A 14,753-nucleotide genomic window follows, 5' to 3' on the forward strand; every position below is an offset into this window, starting at 1 on the left:
ATAGCCCCTGTGTCCCTTTAGTACCGGGTGGGAGCTCCACCCGGTACTAAAGCTCCAACCCGTCGCCTCCGCCCCCCCTCCTCTCTCTCTCTCTCTCTCTCTTAGCCGCTTCTTATCCGATCCATCCCCCGCCGCTTCTTATCCTCACACTGTTGGAGGTATGCCCTAGAGGTAATCATAGAGATGATGATATTCCATTTGTATCCATGATTTGTATATTGTGTTCAGTGAATATCCATTAAAGGCTACTTGAATTGACTTGCAATTATGTGAATTGTATGTGAAACTCTTTTACTTGTATGGTTATTCTAAAGTTGTCCCTAGTCGGAGTTCATGTGAGGACACACATGAATATTAGACTAGCACATGTATTAGTTGATGACTATGTTTCACAAGTCATGGACATGGAGATGTTGAACTAATAATGTGGACACATGTGGAGACATGTGCTAGGATTGACCCAACACGAGAAGTAGTTCTCTCTTTAAACAACATATACGCTTTGTCCTTAGACCTGAGATTGTCGCATGTATTCAAGATGTGGATCGACCTACTTAGGGGCTATCAAACGCTACGCCGTAACAGGGTAGTCATAAAGGTAGCTTTCGGGTTTGTCAAGAAGCATGCTATGAGACATGGTCAATCAAGATGGGATTTGCCCCTCTCTGATCGAGAGTGATATCTCTGGGCCCCTCGAGTGATCGGATCCGAAAATGCATGGCCATGCTACGTACGGTTAAGAGTTAACCTACAAAGGGATTCCGAATCACAGGATCGAGAAAGAGCGGTCGGCTTGAAGCTAGACCAAATATCGTGAGGCAAAGGGAATAGCATGTATATTATGTTGTGCCGGTTCGTCTGATATGATCTTCGTGTGCGTATAGGAGTTGGCACGTCTTGCTAGAGGCCGCTACCGACTATTGGGCCGAGTAGGAGTACTCGGGCCATGTCTATACGTATCCGAACCCATAGGGTCACACACTTAAGGGGCTGGAAGCCCAATTCGGATCTGATCCGAGTTGGATTAGGTTTAGAAGTACTAATGGGCTTCGGACCCAGAGGCCCGTCAGGAACCTCTATAAATAGAGGGGTGGGGGCGCCCTAGGGTTTACACCTTTTTGGCGAAACTCATCTGCCGCGCCTCCCACGCCCTCGCCTGTTGCAACTCGCGGATCTAGCAGTCCGGCTTGCGACGCTTCCTCCCTGCACGTGTGGATACCTTGGAGGTGTTGCGCCTGCAGTACTTGGACGAGCCGCCGACGAGCCACGACGAGCCGCGGCACGAGGGCGATCTTGCTGCACGTGGACGAGCTGCTGAGGAGCTGCTGGAAGTTGACGTGATCGACTACGTACGACTACGTTGATCGACTACGTACGACTACGTTGATCGACTACGTACGACTACGTGATCGTCTTCACTGCATCGACGCATATCTACATCTTCCGCACCAGTAGTGCGTCGAGTGGTAATCCCGTGATCCTTATACGGCAGTTCTTCCTGGTTTTACGCGGTAGAAATTTTGATTTGCGCTAGTGTAGCCTACCTCGTATCCCTACACACACTTCCTCCTCTATCTCCCGTCCGTCTCCCCCTTCCTCTATCTCTCTCGATCTCCTCTTTCTTACCCTCACACTTCCTCTCCTCCTCTGCCTCCCCTCCCCTTCCCCCTTCACTCACCCCTCACCGGCGGTGAGGAGCAACGGTGGGGCGAGGCGGGTGGGTGGGGGCAGCGGGAGCGGCGGCCGCAGGAGGGAGAGGGCGGTGGGACCGGTGGGAGGGAGAGGGCGGTGGGACCGGCGGGAGGATTTTTTTTAATTTTTTAATACCCTTTAGTACCGGTTATTTCAACTAGCTTTAGTACCGAACTAGTATTATTGGTTGCGAAACCGATACTAAAGGAAGGTTCCCAACCGGTATTCATAGCGCATTCCCTAGTGGTGCCTCTTACTCGTACCATTCAGATTGGATCCGATGAATGGCATAATACAACCACCTTAATAAAAATAAAAAAGTTCATTTTACTCCCCTCACCTATCTAGTTTGTCCGTTTAACCCCCGAACAAAGTTTTGGCTCACTTTACTCCCCTGAACTATTTCATTTGGTCTAATCTACCCCCTAATTAGATTTCTCTTTTTTATTTCTTCGTGTATGAGTTGAATTTTGAGTTCAAATTTCGTGAGCATATACAAAACATGATGCCTTACGTTAAAAAACATACTAAGAATTTTTCATGGTTATTTTCATAGGTTAGGAATATTTAATACAAAATTAATCTTAGATATACAAAACCGTACGAAAAGTAATCATGAAAGATTCTAATATATTCTTTTAACATGGAACATTAACATAAGTCAACGCACAAAATCTGAAATTAAAATTCAATTTGTATGCGAAGAAACAAAAAAGAAAAATCTAATTGGAGTAGATTGGACCAAATGAAATAGTTTGGGGGAGTAAAGTGAGGCTAAATTTTACTTAGGAGGTTAAGTGGACAAAGTAAATAGGTGAGGCGAGTAAAATATATTTTTTTCTAAAAAAATACTAAAAAAATATGGCATTACCTGGGTGACGTGAGAGGGTGAACTAGATCTGAGCAATATGTTAGTCGAATCGGGGAACGAGGGAGATGCTCTTAGATCCGGTGGCGTGGTTTGGTCCTGAACCAAACAGAGAGAGAGTCTGGCTGGTCGCCGCTATGCATGAATGGACAAGGGCGGGCCACACGCACGCGTGCGAGATCGGGGCTATAGGCCCATCAAGAATCTCTTATAAGCCATCATGTTGGGCCTTCCGGTTCCATATAAATGGCTAGTTTCTGAAACAAAATGGGGCCCATTCGTCTTCCCCCATGACGTCACTCTTTCGTCTGTTTCCGTTACGCTCAGATAAAACATTTCTGTGCTACCGTCGTGACGTAGCTTAAGCCCAGAACAATCGTCGGATTGCAAATGAACGATCACGATCATCTCTGACCAGCGTAGGAATCCCATCTCCGCGTCCAAGGCTGTCAGACAGACCGTAGCAGCCGCGACTCGACGAGTCGCGCCTCTCGCCTCCTCCGGCTGGTCGCCCCCGTGGCCCCGTCCCCACCTCGCCGAGCGAGCCCAACCGGAAGCTCGGGCTCAGCCCCCTTGCACTCGGCTATGGCGGTGCGCGCGACGGTGTCCCGCTTCCCGGCCACGCCGGAGGCGCTGGAGTCGTCCGCCGTCCAGTGGGGCGTCGCCGTGACGCCCTTCGCCGCCGCCGACGAGCGCGGACAGCCCCCGACCACCGGCGCCGGCGGCGACCGCGTCCCGCGCTGCGAGCACTGCTGGGCCTACTTCAGCAGCCACTGCGATCTGGAGCGCTGGGGCTGGTCCTGCGCTCTCTGCGGCACGCTCAACGGATTCGACGACGACACCGCGCGCCGGTTTCAGCGCCCCGACGCGTGCCCCGAGCTCAACGCCTCTTTCGTCGACCTCGAGATCCCAGGTACTGCTACTTGCAGCTGCCTGCCCGGCTGGTGTGGGATGAAGTTTGACCTTTGGGGATTGAATTCGTGCAGTGGATGAGGCGGAGGGTGGAGGAGATGGCGTGCAGGCGCGGCCTGTTTATGTGGCCGCAGTGGATCTCGCTTGTAAGTCCAGTCCTTTTGCTCAGTCCGTCCCCGATCATGGAATTCTATGCCTCCTTTCCGCCCTTTGCAGTGTTGGGAAGCTACCTTACATGTCAATTCTGGTTCATAACCAAGAAAGGAACCCAACTAGATCGAAAAATGAAATGCAATTTCTGGTTAAGTAGAATATAATAAAATGAATGGATATTTCTCAATTCACATTTTTGTTTCTATTTCAAAACAATAGCAAAACAGCTACATTATGTGCTTACATTTATGGATATGTGATGGCTCACCATGCATAGATCAAACTTTTGTTATGGGTTGGCAAATAGTCTATAGATCTTGTGTTATGAGCTATAGAGTAATCTGTGACTTGATTGTTGCATTGTCTGACCTTCAGGTTCTGAGGAGTTTCTGGAACTCATCAAGAGTTCGCTTCTGGCTGCCCTAGAAGGTATAGAATTCTGAACATTTTGAACTTCCTGAGTTTTGGTTCCTTGAATTATTGTGTTTTGTGAATTCAGTTTGATTCTTCCTCATTCGGGTTTTCACCATACAACAGCTCTTATTCCGGGCTCCCTATTTGGGCTTATGACATTCAGCCACAAGATTGGGGTGTATGATCTCCAAGGGCCGATTCCAGTTGTGAAAAATGTTTTTATTCCACCAGACTTAGAGGAAGATGGTCTGCCTGTTGCCCTTGAAGATGCCATGCCCCTTCTTTCTTTTTTGGCCCCAGTATGTTACAAAATTATCAATTGAACTAAAAAGTGATTCAGACAATCTGAACTGATTGTCTAATGGTAAAATAATTTTATTTTCAGGTTGACACATGCAAGGATCGAATTGCTGCTGCCCTGGAGACACTGCGACCTACATCTTCATGGGAGCGAGGTGCTGCTTCTGGGCAGGAAGAGGATACTGTTTTGCTTGGCGGACGAGGCTTTGGAACAGCCATGTCTGCTTTAATTGACTATCTAAGTTCAGAATATGGTTCTACTTTTGCTTTGGGTAGGTCAACATACTTAGCATATCTTTTGCATATCTGGTGTTTATGCTGACCAGATAATTTCTTTCATAAGATGTATGTTTGTAGACAATTTAGTACCTACTCCCTCCGTCCCAAATTACTATTCGTTTTGGCTTTTCTAGATACATAGTCTTTGACATGCATCTAGATATATATTATGTCTAGATACATAGCAAAAGTTATGTATCTAAAAAAGCCAAAACGAATAGTAATTTGGGACGGAGGGAGTAGTATTTTTATGCCTAATTTACATTTGTCCATTGTCAAATGGAGAGCAGCTCGGGTGTTTGCTTTTCTATCTGGTGCTCCTGATTATGGAGCTGGTCTGTTAGACACCAGGAGATATGGGGAGCAATATGCTAGTAAAGGGGTAGATGCTGACCTTGCATTGCTCCCTGAACAGATACCTTTCTACAGAGACCTGGTAAGCATGAGTTTAAAAGTTAAGAATTACTTCACTGTCTCTGCCATGTGTTGATCTTTTTGAAAATTTGAAACAGGCAGCTGTTGCTGTTCAAGCAGGAGTATGCATAGACATATTTGCTGTAACTGATGAGTACACCGATTTGGCTTCGCTGAAGTTTTTGAGTATTGAAAGCGGTGGATCGTTATTTCTCTATGCAAATACTGACGATTCAACACTTCCCCAAGACATGTATGCTTGATTGAATGAATGTTTTTGTCGTGTTCTATTCGTAATATTCCACATGCAAATTTCTGAATAAATGTGAATTATCTTTTCTTGCTATTTCCACTAACAGATACCGCTTGCTAAGCCGACCATATGCATTTGGTTGTGTTCTAAGGCTGAGAACATCTTCAGATTTTGAACCAGGCAATTCTGTAAGCAGTCAAGCTATTTATGTTCACTCAAACCCTTCTACACTTGTAGCCAGTTCTAACACATCTGTCATTCTCACAGTATGGACATTTCTTCCCTGACCCTCAATATGAAAATGTGCAACACATCATCTGTTGTGACTCATTTGCGACTTATGCATATGACTTTGACTTTGCTCATAATGACGGTTTCTCCAGGTATAGTATTTGAACTACTCTATGGTTGGTTACTTTCTACTAAATGATGTATGTGTTAAAGGAAGATATTTTATTGTCTCCTTGAAGGCAAAAAGCCCATTGGTTGTCTGAGTTGCAAACAACCTCTGGTCTTCTATATTTCTGTACAAGTGTGCAATTTACTTCATATAGTAATTGGATAACTGTAAAGATTCTTGCAGAACATATTCCAGCACAGGTCCTCCCATTAATGCTGCTGTGGGAACTGGGAAAGAAGCTACCAGAATTAGAATTTTCTCACTGCAGCTAACTTTTTAGTTTGTTGTGTTGTGAAGTTAGATATCCTGGAAGGTTAACAATGTGATGAAGCAAATTTCTGTGACCATCATAGTATGTCACAGTTGAAATGTTGCTTTTTAGCTGTTTACCCGTAGGAAATGGCAACTATTTGCAAAAGGCACCCCTAGTTTTCCTCAAATCATTGTTAGGCTTTACTTGTATGATAATACGAAAATCTTTTGCTCTTGCTGGACCCTATTAACTTGATTATCTGTTGTACTTGTTAGTGGTGGTTAAATATTGTATTTACACTTACAGGCATACAGATCCCGCTGTTGTACAGATCGCTTTTCAGTACAGTGTGATTGAACCTGTTGAAGAAACATCAGGCAATGAATCACGATCATCTCCAAGGTACATAAGGGACAATAAATTGGTGCTTATGTTTATATTCAGCAGGAAAGATAGCTCGAGCATGAATTTTCTCTAGTTATTGATCAAGCTAAAACCATTAATAATACAATAGCATGGATCAGGGACTATCGAGTATCAACAGTTTCATATCGCTCAATTCACTTCACAGTTCTATTCCCAATTTCCCATTATATATTCAATATAATTTGTTATATGCCTTCACTCTTGTGCTATCAATTAATATTCAGATTTTTCAACTGTTAACTTTCTTTTTTTCTTGCATTTGTCTTGTGCTATCAGATATCGGCATGTATATTTGATTAAACTAATTATCGTATTTACCATAAAGTGACTCAAATTAACCTTATTTAATTTGTTCCCTCTTCCATGTTGATTTTGCTGCTGTCGTGCGTCGGCTTTTTTGTCTTCTTCTAATGTTATATCTTTGCAGTTACAAGTTTTGTTTAAAGAGGCGTTTGAGAATAAGAACATTGCAGTACCGTCCGGCTAGGAATATCAGTGAAATTTATGACAGTGTAGATCCAGAGGTTGTACTGCATATTCTTGTTCATAAGGTAACCTTATTTTTCCCAGTTACATAAAGTAATTGAGCTCTATTTTTTTGTTTGAATCGGGTACATTGTTTCCTCTAGAATTAGTCGAGTGATGAATTGAAATAGAAAAAAAATCAGCTTGTACCAAATGAACAGAAGTGATTAATCGTGGTATATGTTTATAGAATTAGAAGTGATGCAATATCAGGATAATTGAATTAATTTGCATGGGAAAGGGGGAAGATTCTCTTGAGCTGATATGGTTCTATCGCTTCTGTTGGCCATTATATCTTCAGGACGTTTTGTTTTCAAGAAAAGGTGTCAAGTTAAATCGATTAATATAAACCTCTGTACACTAGTGAACACCTTTGATAAAATGCAGGGAAAAATGTTATTTTTTCTTTTTTAAGATTGAGCTGTATCCTTTCATTACTTCACATGGTCATTCACCAATATTTTCTCATACACTTGTCTCCAGGTTATTTCAGAGTCCTTGGATAAAGGGGTTAGAGAAGGCAGACAACAAGTGCATGCTTGGCTAGCCCTCCTTGCAGCCCGGTACAATCAGGCCCTTAGCTCTGATTCTCGAACTCCACTATCGAGCGTCGACATTGACTTCTCGCAGTGCCCACAGTTACAAATGGTACCACAACTCGTGTTCGCACTGTTGAGAAGTCCTCTTCTTCGCTTGCATGAAGAAGGCGTACACCCAGATTACAGGATATATTTACAATGCCTTTTCAGGTTCATAACCTTTTTAAAATTGTTACGCTTGGATTTGCATTCTCTTTCTTGCAATTTTAATTATACTAAACTTGACTAATGTTTGCTCAAATAGTGTTCATTTAGTTAGAATATTATTTGTTATTCTATGAAACAAATATCTAAAACATTTCATGTATTAGAATTCTCACTTAAAGAATAGAATTTTGTAAATTATTCCTGTTGCTACGATTTCTTCTTCCTTGCCATCTATTGATGTAAATAAATATCCTCATTTCAAATTCGTAAATTGACTTTGACTGTTTTTGCAGTGCACTGGAGCCATCTTCTCTTGCTAAGGCTATATATCCAGTTTTGATATCATATTCCTCACCTGACAAGCAAGCATTCCCACGGCACACTTTAAGCCGTGCTGCTCTAATCATGAGCGAGAGCCCAATATTCCTTCTGGACGCTTTTACCAACCTTATTGTTTACTATTCATCAACTGCTGATCCTTCAATTCCTTTTCCTCCACCCCGAGATTGTAAGTCCACCATTTTGCATTTGGTTGGGCATGTTTTAAGTGGTGCTTATATAATGCTATATGATTTACTTTTCTTAAATCCTGAAGCAATATTGTTTGGGGCTGGAGACAGTATAGTGGGTGATTAGAAATTAGGCTCTTAGTGTGGTTATTAAAATGATTTTTTGAGTTTTTCTTATGGGGGAGCATAGAACCACAATACTTGTTTATTCCAACTGCTTTTCTGTCACATACCATGCAGGTCTGTTGAGAACAATGATTAATAAATTGAAGCAGGATAGGTGTATAACACCAAAGCTTACATTCATCCATGGAGCGAAAGATGATTCAACATTGTTTGAGAGCTATCTCATCGAGGAGCAAGATGTTGATGGTTCAGGCTTTACAACTGGTTCAGGGTTTGTAGCCTTCCGTGAGAGCGTCAGGAATGTTGCTGCAGAAATCGTCCAGGAAGAAATTGGAAGCTAGTTTGAGCTTGATTATCCTTCTGGTTCCGCTGCAGATTGTATCGACAGGGTCGCATTGATGCTTTTAACCTTTAATGTTATAGTAGCTAACTGTATGTTACTTGCCAAAACAAAGAAGGAATGTCAAGGAATAATAAAAGGTGGCCACTTTATAGTTACTTCTGTCAGCTCAATGCTTCAGGCATTATTAGTCAGAGAAAACTTCTGTACCAGTTTTTTTGTCACTTAAATTTATCAGCCGCGGATATCTATTGATGCAAAAGAGACTCAAGAATTTTTTTTCGGGGATCTGATTTTTTTTATCACTCCTTTGGAGTGCCGATTACCTGTGTCACTGAGACGTGGGATCTGATTTTTTTTTTGTCACTCCTTTGGTTGCCCAGGTTGACTGATTCCTGGAGCACCAACTTTATTATGCCATCGTGCTAGTGTGGATGTTTTTACGTAGTCCCTTCATTTCAAATTATAGGTTGTTTTAGCATTTTTACATTAACATATTTTGATATGCATCAAGATATACACTTATGTCTAGATACATAATAAAAGTTAGGAATCGAGAAATGTCAAAACGACTTTGGAACGGAGGGAGCAGCGAATTAGCTTCATTCACGCAATCTGCCTACTGTATGTTTCTCTTTTGATATGTCGAGATCTTGACAAGTTGAGGTGGTCAGGGCATCAAGCACGCAGGCATGCTACCCAGGTTATGACCAGAGCAGAAGCTGATCAGACAACTGACAACCTATATAGGGATTTCTGAATCCATTTCCGTGTTCATCTTCTACGAGAAACTCTACGCGTGCAACAAGACATCTCTTGTATTGCATGGCAGGTACTCCAACACAAACAAAGATTAACACAAGGAGATTCTCCATAAGACATCACATACAATTAAAAACACGAACGCGTTGAAGAGGAAATGGTAAACATTTGGCACTGTCAACAGCCAACAGCAAAATTGCTATCCCAGACTCATATCGATCGATGCCGAATTCAGACCATCATCACTGCGGCCACGCCGGCGGCGGCCAGGAGAGCGGCCGGCCGCACGAACGGCACGGCGGCTGCACCGTCACTGTGCTCCCCTGCCGCAGGAGACGGGGCGGGCACCTCCGCGACCTGAGGTGACGTCGTGCCAGGCGCCGGTGCCGGCCCATGGGAAGGCGTCTCGGCCGGCGCGGCTGCCGCAGCCGTATGGGTGCGGCCTCCGTTGTGCTTCCCCTCCGTGCCGGCCGATGTCACGGTCGGCACGGCCATGGCAGCGACCACCACGGCCAGGAGCAGCAGAGGCATGATCAGCCAACCTCTCGGCAACATTGCCATGGATCGGAGCCGCGGAGCCCTCGGCACCCACGTAGCTTCGACGGAGGTGTGCTTGCTGCAACCAATACAGGATCAGACGACTGGAGACGGCACGGCCCTGCCGCACCGTCGCAGCAGCGTGATGTTTTTATACACAGCTCGATGCGCGGAATGGAAAGCGTTTGATGGTGGCGAGAATATGGAAGGCGCGCAACGCGATTGTGGGGGCTTTGATGATGATTTAATTCCTGATTTCTGGTTTGAGCTGCGTCCTCTAAAATCTGATTGTCTCACTACGCGGAAAAAAAAAATGAAACGGAGCAGTCATTATTTGCATGATGAGTGTTGTACACTGGCGTGCAGCTGGCGCTGGCTGCTGGCCCAGGGGTCTTTATTCTTCGTTTAAATTTGAATTTGAATTGTTTTTGGGCATCGATTTAGATGGCATGGTTTAGAATGTGTTATTTATCTTAAAATCCAGCGGGGATACAGGAGGCTGGATGACCGGCGGTGGAGGCAGACGGCGGGCGGAGTGGCTGCCGCCGGCAGCAGGCGGAAGAGGACGGTCGGTGGACCGGTTGCCGGGAAAAGGGAAGCTTGATTGGAGCTGTTCGCGCGGCAGGGCGGCGGCAGAGGAGAGAGGACTCGGCGTCGGGATGATGTTGGGGACTTGGCGGGAGAGTGAGCGCCGAAGCGAGCAAACAAGAAGCTGCTGTCAGACGAAGAAAATGAATGTGTTTGCTTGATCACGAGTCACGACTGCTGGACAGCCATCGGGTGGTCAAATCCGATCACCTGAAAATAGGCTAAGATCCAGGCATTACCATTAATGTGAAAATTGCAGCTATGGTTCCGGGTTTACGTTTTGCAAGATGATGTACCTCGACGTTCCCTAACACATGATTTTTAAACATTAAACCTGCCAGGAAGAAGGAAGGAAAATGTAGGATTTGTTAAAAAAATACTTGCTTTCTTCACGAACTATATAAACTTTGACAGCTGTGGGATTTGAACCCACGCCCTTTCGGACCAGAGCCTAAATCTGGCGCCTTAGACCACTCGGCCAAACTGTCTTATACAAATTACCTCTCAAAAGAAAATATATATCCATTAACCTTGAGGAACTTCATGATTGAGCTAGACCAATAAACTTTTGGTGCACTTTTATCGACATAGATGTGGTTATTGCAGAATATTTTACTTTAAAACACGTCATACGGACACAAATGCTCACGCACACTTATCCTTGTAAAGTGCACACACTACTTTTATGAGTATTTGTAAGGGACTAGGTTGTCAAATCTTATACCAACAAATTCAACACTACCCCGCACATAAGCACCTTCAAATGCTACACTGGCATATATATACATACATATATATATATATATGTATATATATATAGGATTATACTATATATATATATATATATATATATATATATATATAAATATAACCCACTAATGATAGTTATCGTATTTCTCTACAACCACATTGCTCTACATCAGGGACAGGTGCGGCTGGCGTAGTTCGCGCCATGTGGTGCTATCGTCTGGATTATACTTTGTAGCTTTCATTTTATCTATGACTTTGATCCCCTTAATCAAAATTCTTTATCTGTTTCTGTTTAATATTCTTTTTTGAAACGATTCTGTTTAATATTCATATTTATTGCAATAATGTATGTCATTGTGCAACTTTCTTAAACACATGTGCCCAATTTATTCTCCTTAATCATTTTTTATTTGTTTCTCCTTAAAATTCCACTATACCTCACATACTATATTGCAACTAAAATACATATTTTTTTTGTTGTGTAGATGGCACGCCTTCTTTTTTAATTTGTTCAGTGAGAATTTTTCATGTATTCAATTTGCACTTAGTTTGCATTATAATATTCCTCATGTTTTTTCAACAAATTGGGATCTAATTTGATAGATTCTGATGAAAAAAATATGGGCATATATATAGACCTCACACGTCATACTAAAAATTTTGTTAAGATTTGATAGGGTGATAATAACAAACATCATTGGTACCCCAACACCATTTTGTTCTCTGGGACTGCCAAATATTTGGTTTGGTCATGATAATCCAAATAGTCAAATACCATGTTTCTGGCCGCGTTTTGACCATGCCCGTATTCTTCTTTTTCAATGCCAAATCTGATCTGGCTTGTTCATGTCACGAAACAAACAAAAAGACAGGCCCCAGAGCTTACACAAGAGAGTACGTAAGCCAATGATGACACAACCAGTCCATGGTTCAAGACGTGCAGGTACCAAGACTACTTCGGTCGTGATCCAGGCAAAGCAAGGCCACTGCTGCTAGTAGCATCCTCTCTTTTCCATGTTTCGTCAAGATTCCCAGGGTCAGCCGCTTGACGCATACAACCGCCGGTTGTGTTGTTTCCCCGTTGACGGACGCAGCCGGAGCAGCAGTCTCCGGACAACACGGGAGCCTTTGCCTGCCTGCACGAGACGACGAAACAACGATCTCTTCCGTGGCAGGCAGGGAGTCACATCGAAATCAAATCCAGCTAGCCAGCTGATGGTTTGATTTGGCTCCATACCCAGGCCCCTTCCCCCAACCCACCCAAAATAAAAAAGAGATCGAGGATTTGATTCTGAAATTTTTCATAAGTTGTTTAATAGAGAAGATATTTCTTGGGCACACCTGATGTGGGAGAAATACTATTCTAATGAAAAATTGCCAAATCACGTAAAGAAAGGTTCTTTTTGGTGGAGAGATGTGTTGAAGTTGCTAGACAAATTCATAATGATGGTTAGATATGTCTACTTTGGAATAATCTATGGAAAGATAGAGTACCTGCTCAGGCATATCCTTATCTCTTATCCTTCACCAAAAAGCAACATATCTCAATTCAGAAATCTTAGGATATAATGGAAATACAACAATTGTTCCATCTCCCTCTATTAGCTCAAGCTCTTGATCAACTGGTTCATCTCGCTCACAGTTTGGAAGACCTGGCTTTAAACAATGATCCAAATGTGTGGACATATATTTGGGGAACCTTTCTTTCTCATCATCAAAAATAAATCAAAAGTTTACTGCCATCACTATAGATAGGTCCACCAAGTGTTTAAATAGCTATGGAAGTCACGTTATCAGAACAAACATATCTTTTTTTGGTTGGTTCTCAAAGATAGGCTCAACACAAAGAATATTCTTAGAAGGAAGAATATATTCCTTCCTTCATATGATTGTGTTCTATGTCAGCATGGAAGCGAGGAAACTTTATTTCATCTGCTGCTTGGTTGCTCTTTTGCACAGGAATGCTGGATTCACCTCGGCCTGTTCATAAATCTTTATGATGAGCCGTATTCAATATTAGAAAGCTTTAGAACTCAATTGCAGGTGCAGTTCTTTATGAAAATTATCAACATCATTGCATGTGCATCATCATGAGTTGGAGCATTTGAATGGCTAGAAATGAATGGATCTTTGTCTCTTCCTCAATGCAATTATGTTTGATTCGCTTCAAAGTAGTTTTTACTCAGGTTATTCTTAGAGTAAAAGAGGATTGGAAACTCCCTATATCCTTATGGCTAGAGCAGACATTGTAATCTTTTTGATTTTCTTCTTTTCATTTCGTAATTTTTGTTCCCTTTTTAACTTTTAAATATAATATAACCAGTAGGGTTTTTTCCCTCTGCTCTAAAAAAAACCGTAGACCGGGTCGCACGCACGAACGCATCATCGGATCGTTAATTACTCGAGGAGTAGCTAGCATAGGCCCGGCGAGACAGCGGCAGCCGGCACCGCCGGAGCGGGGACTGGTGCCACCGTGCCAGCCCGCACGCGCTCGGCCACGGGCCACGGCAACGCACTGCGGCTCCGACAACGGCCGAGTACTTGCGCTTTGCGGTGCCGGCAGGGCGTCGAGCCAGCGCGCGCCGGCGCGCCTCCGATGACGCTGACGCCGTCTAGGGGGGTGAGCTGTTGCCCGCCGGTTATCGGGAGGGGGTGATGATGCGTGTAGGCCGTGCAGGGGCGCGACCCGGGAGAAAAGGACTGCGTACTTTGACTGCGTCGCGCGGTGATCCGGGCGGGGTGTGGTGGGCGTCGTACGCGCTCGGTGGCTGGCTAGCTGGCGCGCCGTGTGGCGAGCGAGGGAGCAGGGGCGGGCACACGACGGGACAGGGGTCGTCGTGCGGCGGGTCCAGGCGACCGCGACGGCAACACCAACTGCAGAATAGGCCCCGTTTGTTTCCACGGCCACCGCGCGGTGTGGCAGTGGGCCGCGAAAATCCCGCCGAACAGGGCGCGGTCACCGTGCGGTGCGCCACCGTCGCGTTCATTTTTTTAACGGGGAGCCCCGCAACGCCCGCTGCATGCGAATCGGAGTCGCTGCAGCACAGCGCCGCGCGATCCCTCCCCGCAAAAATTAATAGGACCATTGGCTGCTCCTACGATGTAGATTCGAAACTTCCATTAATTAGGCAAGAATAGACAGTTGGAATATTTGTCTTACTAAAAATACGGTCAACACTATTTTTTTCCTGTTCGTGAAAAAACCAAAATATGCACGAATTTTGACATCCCACAACCACAACTCCCTAACGGCAAACACCCATTTTTTTATAGGCTAAGATGTATGTCTATTGAAATTAACAGGGTACATAAACTGATAATTCATACTAAGACTATTTCTAAGTTTAAAAGGCTATCACTTATTCACTTACTGTAAAATACATATAAAGGTAAAAGGCAAGCACATACTCCGTATAGGAACTGAACTTTGGGTGAGATCTATGAAACATTATTGTTTTTTTGTAGCAACTTAATTATGTATCAGGGTGTAGATTCAACAATAAAAA

General features: G+C 43.9%; 1 protein-coding gene and 1 non-coding gene across 2 annotated transcripts; one reads left to right on the plus strand and one right to left on the minus strand.

Annotated features, from left to right (window-relative positions):
- Positions 1 to 3,070: 3,070 nt before the first annotated feature.
- On the plus strand, positions 3,071 to 8,893 carry LOC117849750 (protein transport protein SEC23 D). Its single transcript, XM_034731416.2, has 14 exons — positions 3,071 to 3,473; positions 3,547 to 3,618; positions 4,001 to 4,054; positions 4,163 to 4,338; positions 4,425 to 4,611; positions 4,909 to 5,054; positions 5,131 to 5,285; positions 5,392 to 5,473; positions 5,553 to 5,668; positions 6,245 to 6,340; positions 6,792 to 6,915; positions 7,373 to 7,638; positions 7,929 to 8,143; positions 8,385 to 8,893. Exons 1-14 carry the CDS (start codon positions 3,146 to 3,148, stop codon positions 8,609 to 8,611), a joined length of 2,244 nt encoding a protein of 747 aa, XP_034587307.1. The 5' UTR covers positions 3,071 to 3,145; the 3' UTR covers positions 8,612 to 8,893.
- A 2,012-nt stretch (positions 8,894 to 10,905) lies between these two features.
- TRNAL-UAG (transfer RNA leucine (anticodon UAG)) lies at positions 10,906 to 10,985 on the minus strand. The gene has a single exon. It is a non-coding gene; the product is annotated as a tRNA-Leu (tRNA).
- Between the last annotated feature and the right edge of the window lie 3,768 nt (positions 10,986 to 14,753).

Source organism: Setaria viridis, chromosome 3 (genome assembly GCF_005286985.2).
Source record: "Setaria viridis chromosome 3, Setaria_viridis_v4.0, whole genome shotgun sequence".
Taxonomy (NCBI): domain Eukaryota; kingdom Viridiplantae; phylum Streptophyta; class Magnoliopsida; order Poales; family Poaceae; genus Setaria; species Setaria viridis.

Coding starts and splice junctions, on each gene's coding strand:
- LOC117849750 (XM_034731416.2), top strand. CDS start 3,146: ATGGCGGTGCGCGCGACGGTGTCCCGCTTCCCGGCCACGCCGGAGGCG. Junction 5,669..6,244: donor CATAATGACGGTTTCTCCAG/GTATAGTATTTG, acceptor TTACACTTACAG/GCATACAGATCCCGCTGTTG. Junction 6,916..7,372: donor TGCATATTCTTGTTCATAAG/GTAACCTTATTT, acceptor ACTTGTCTCCAG/GTTATTTCAGAGTCCTTGGA.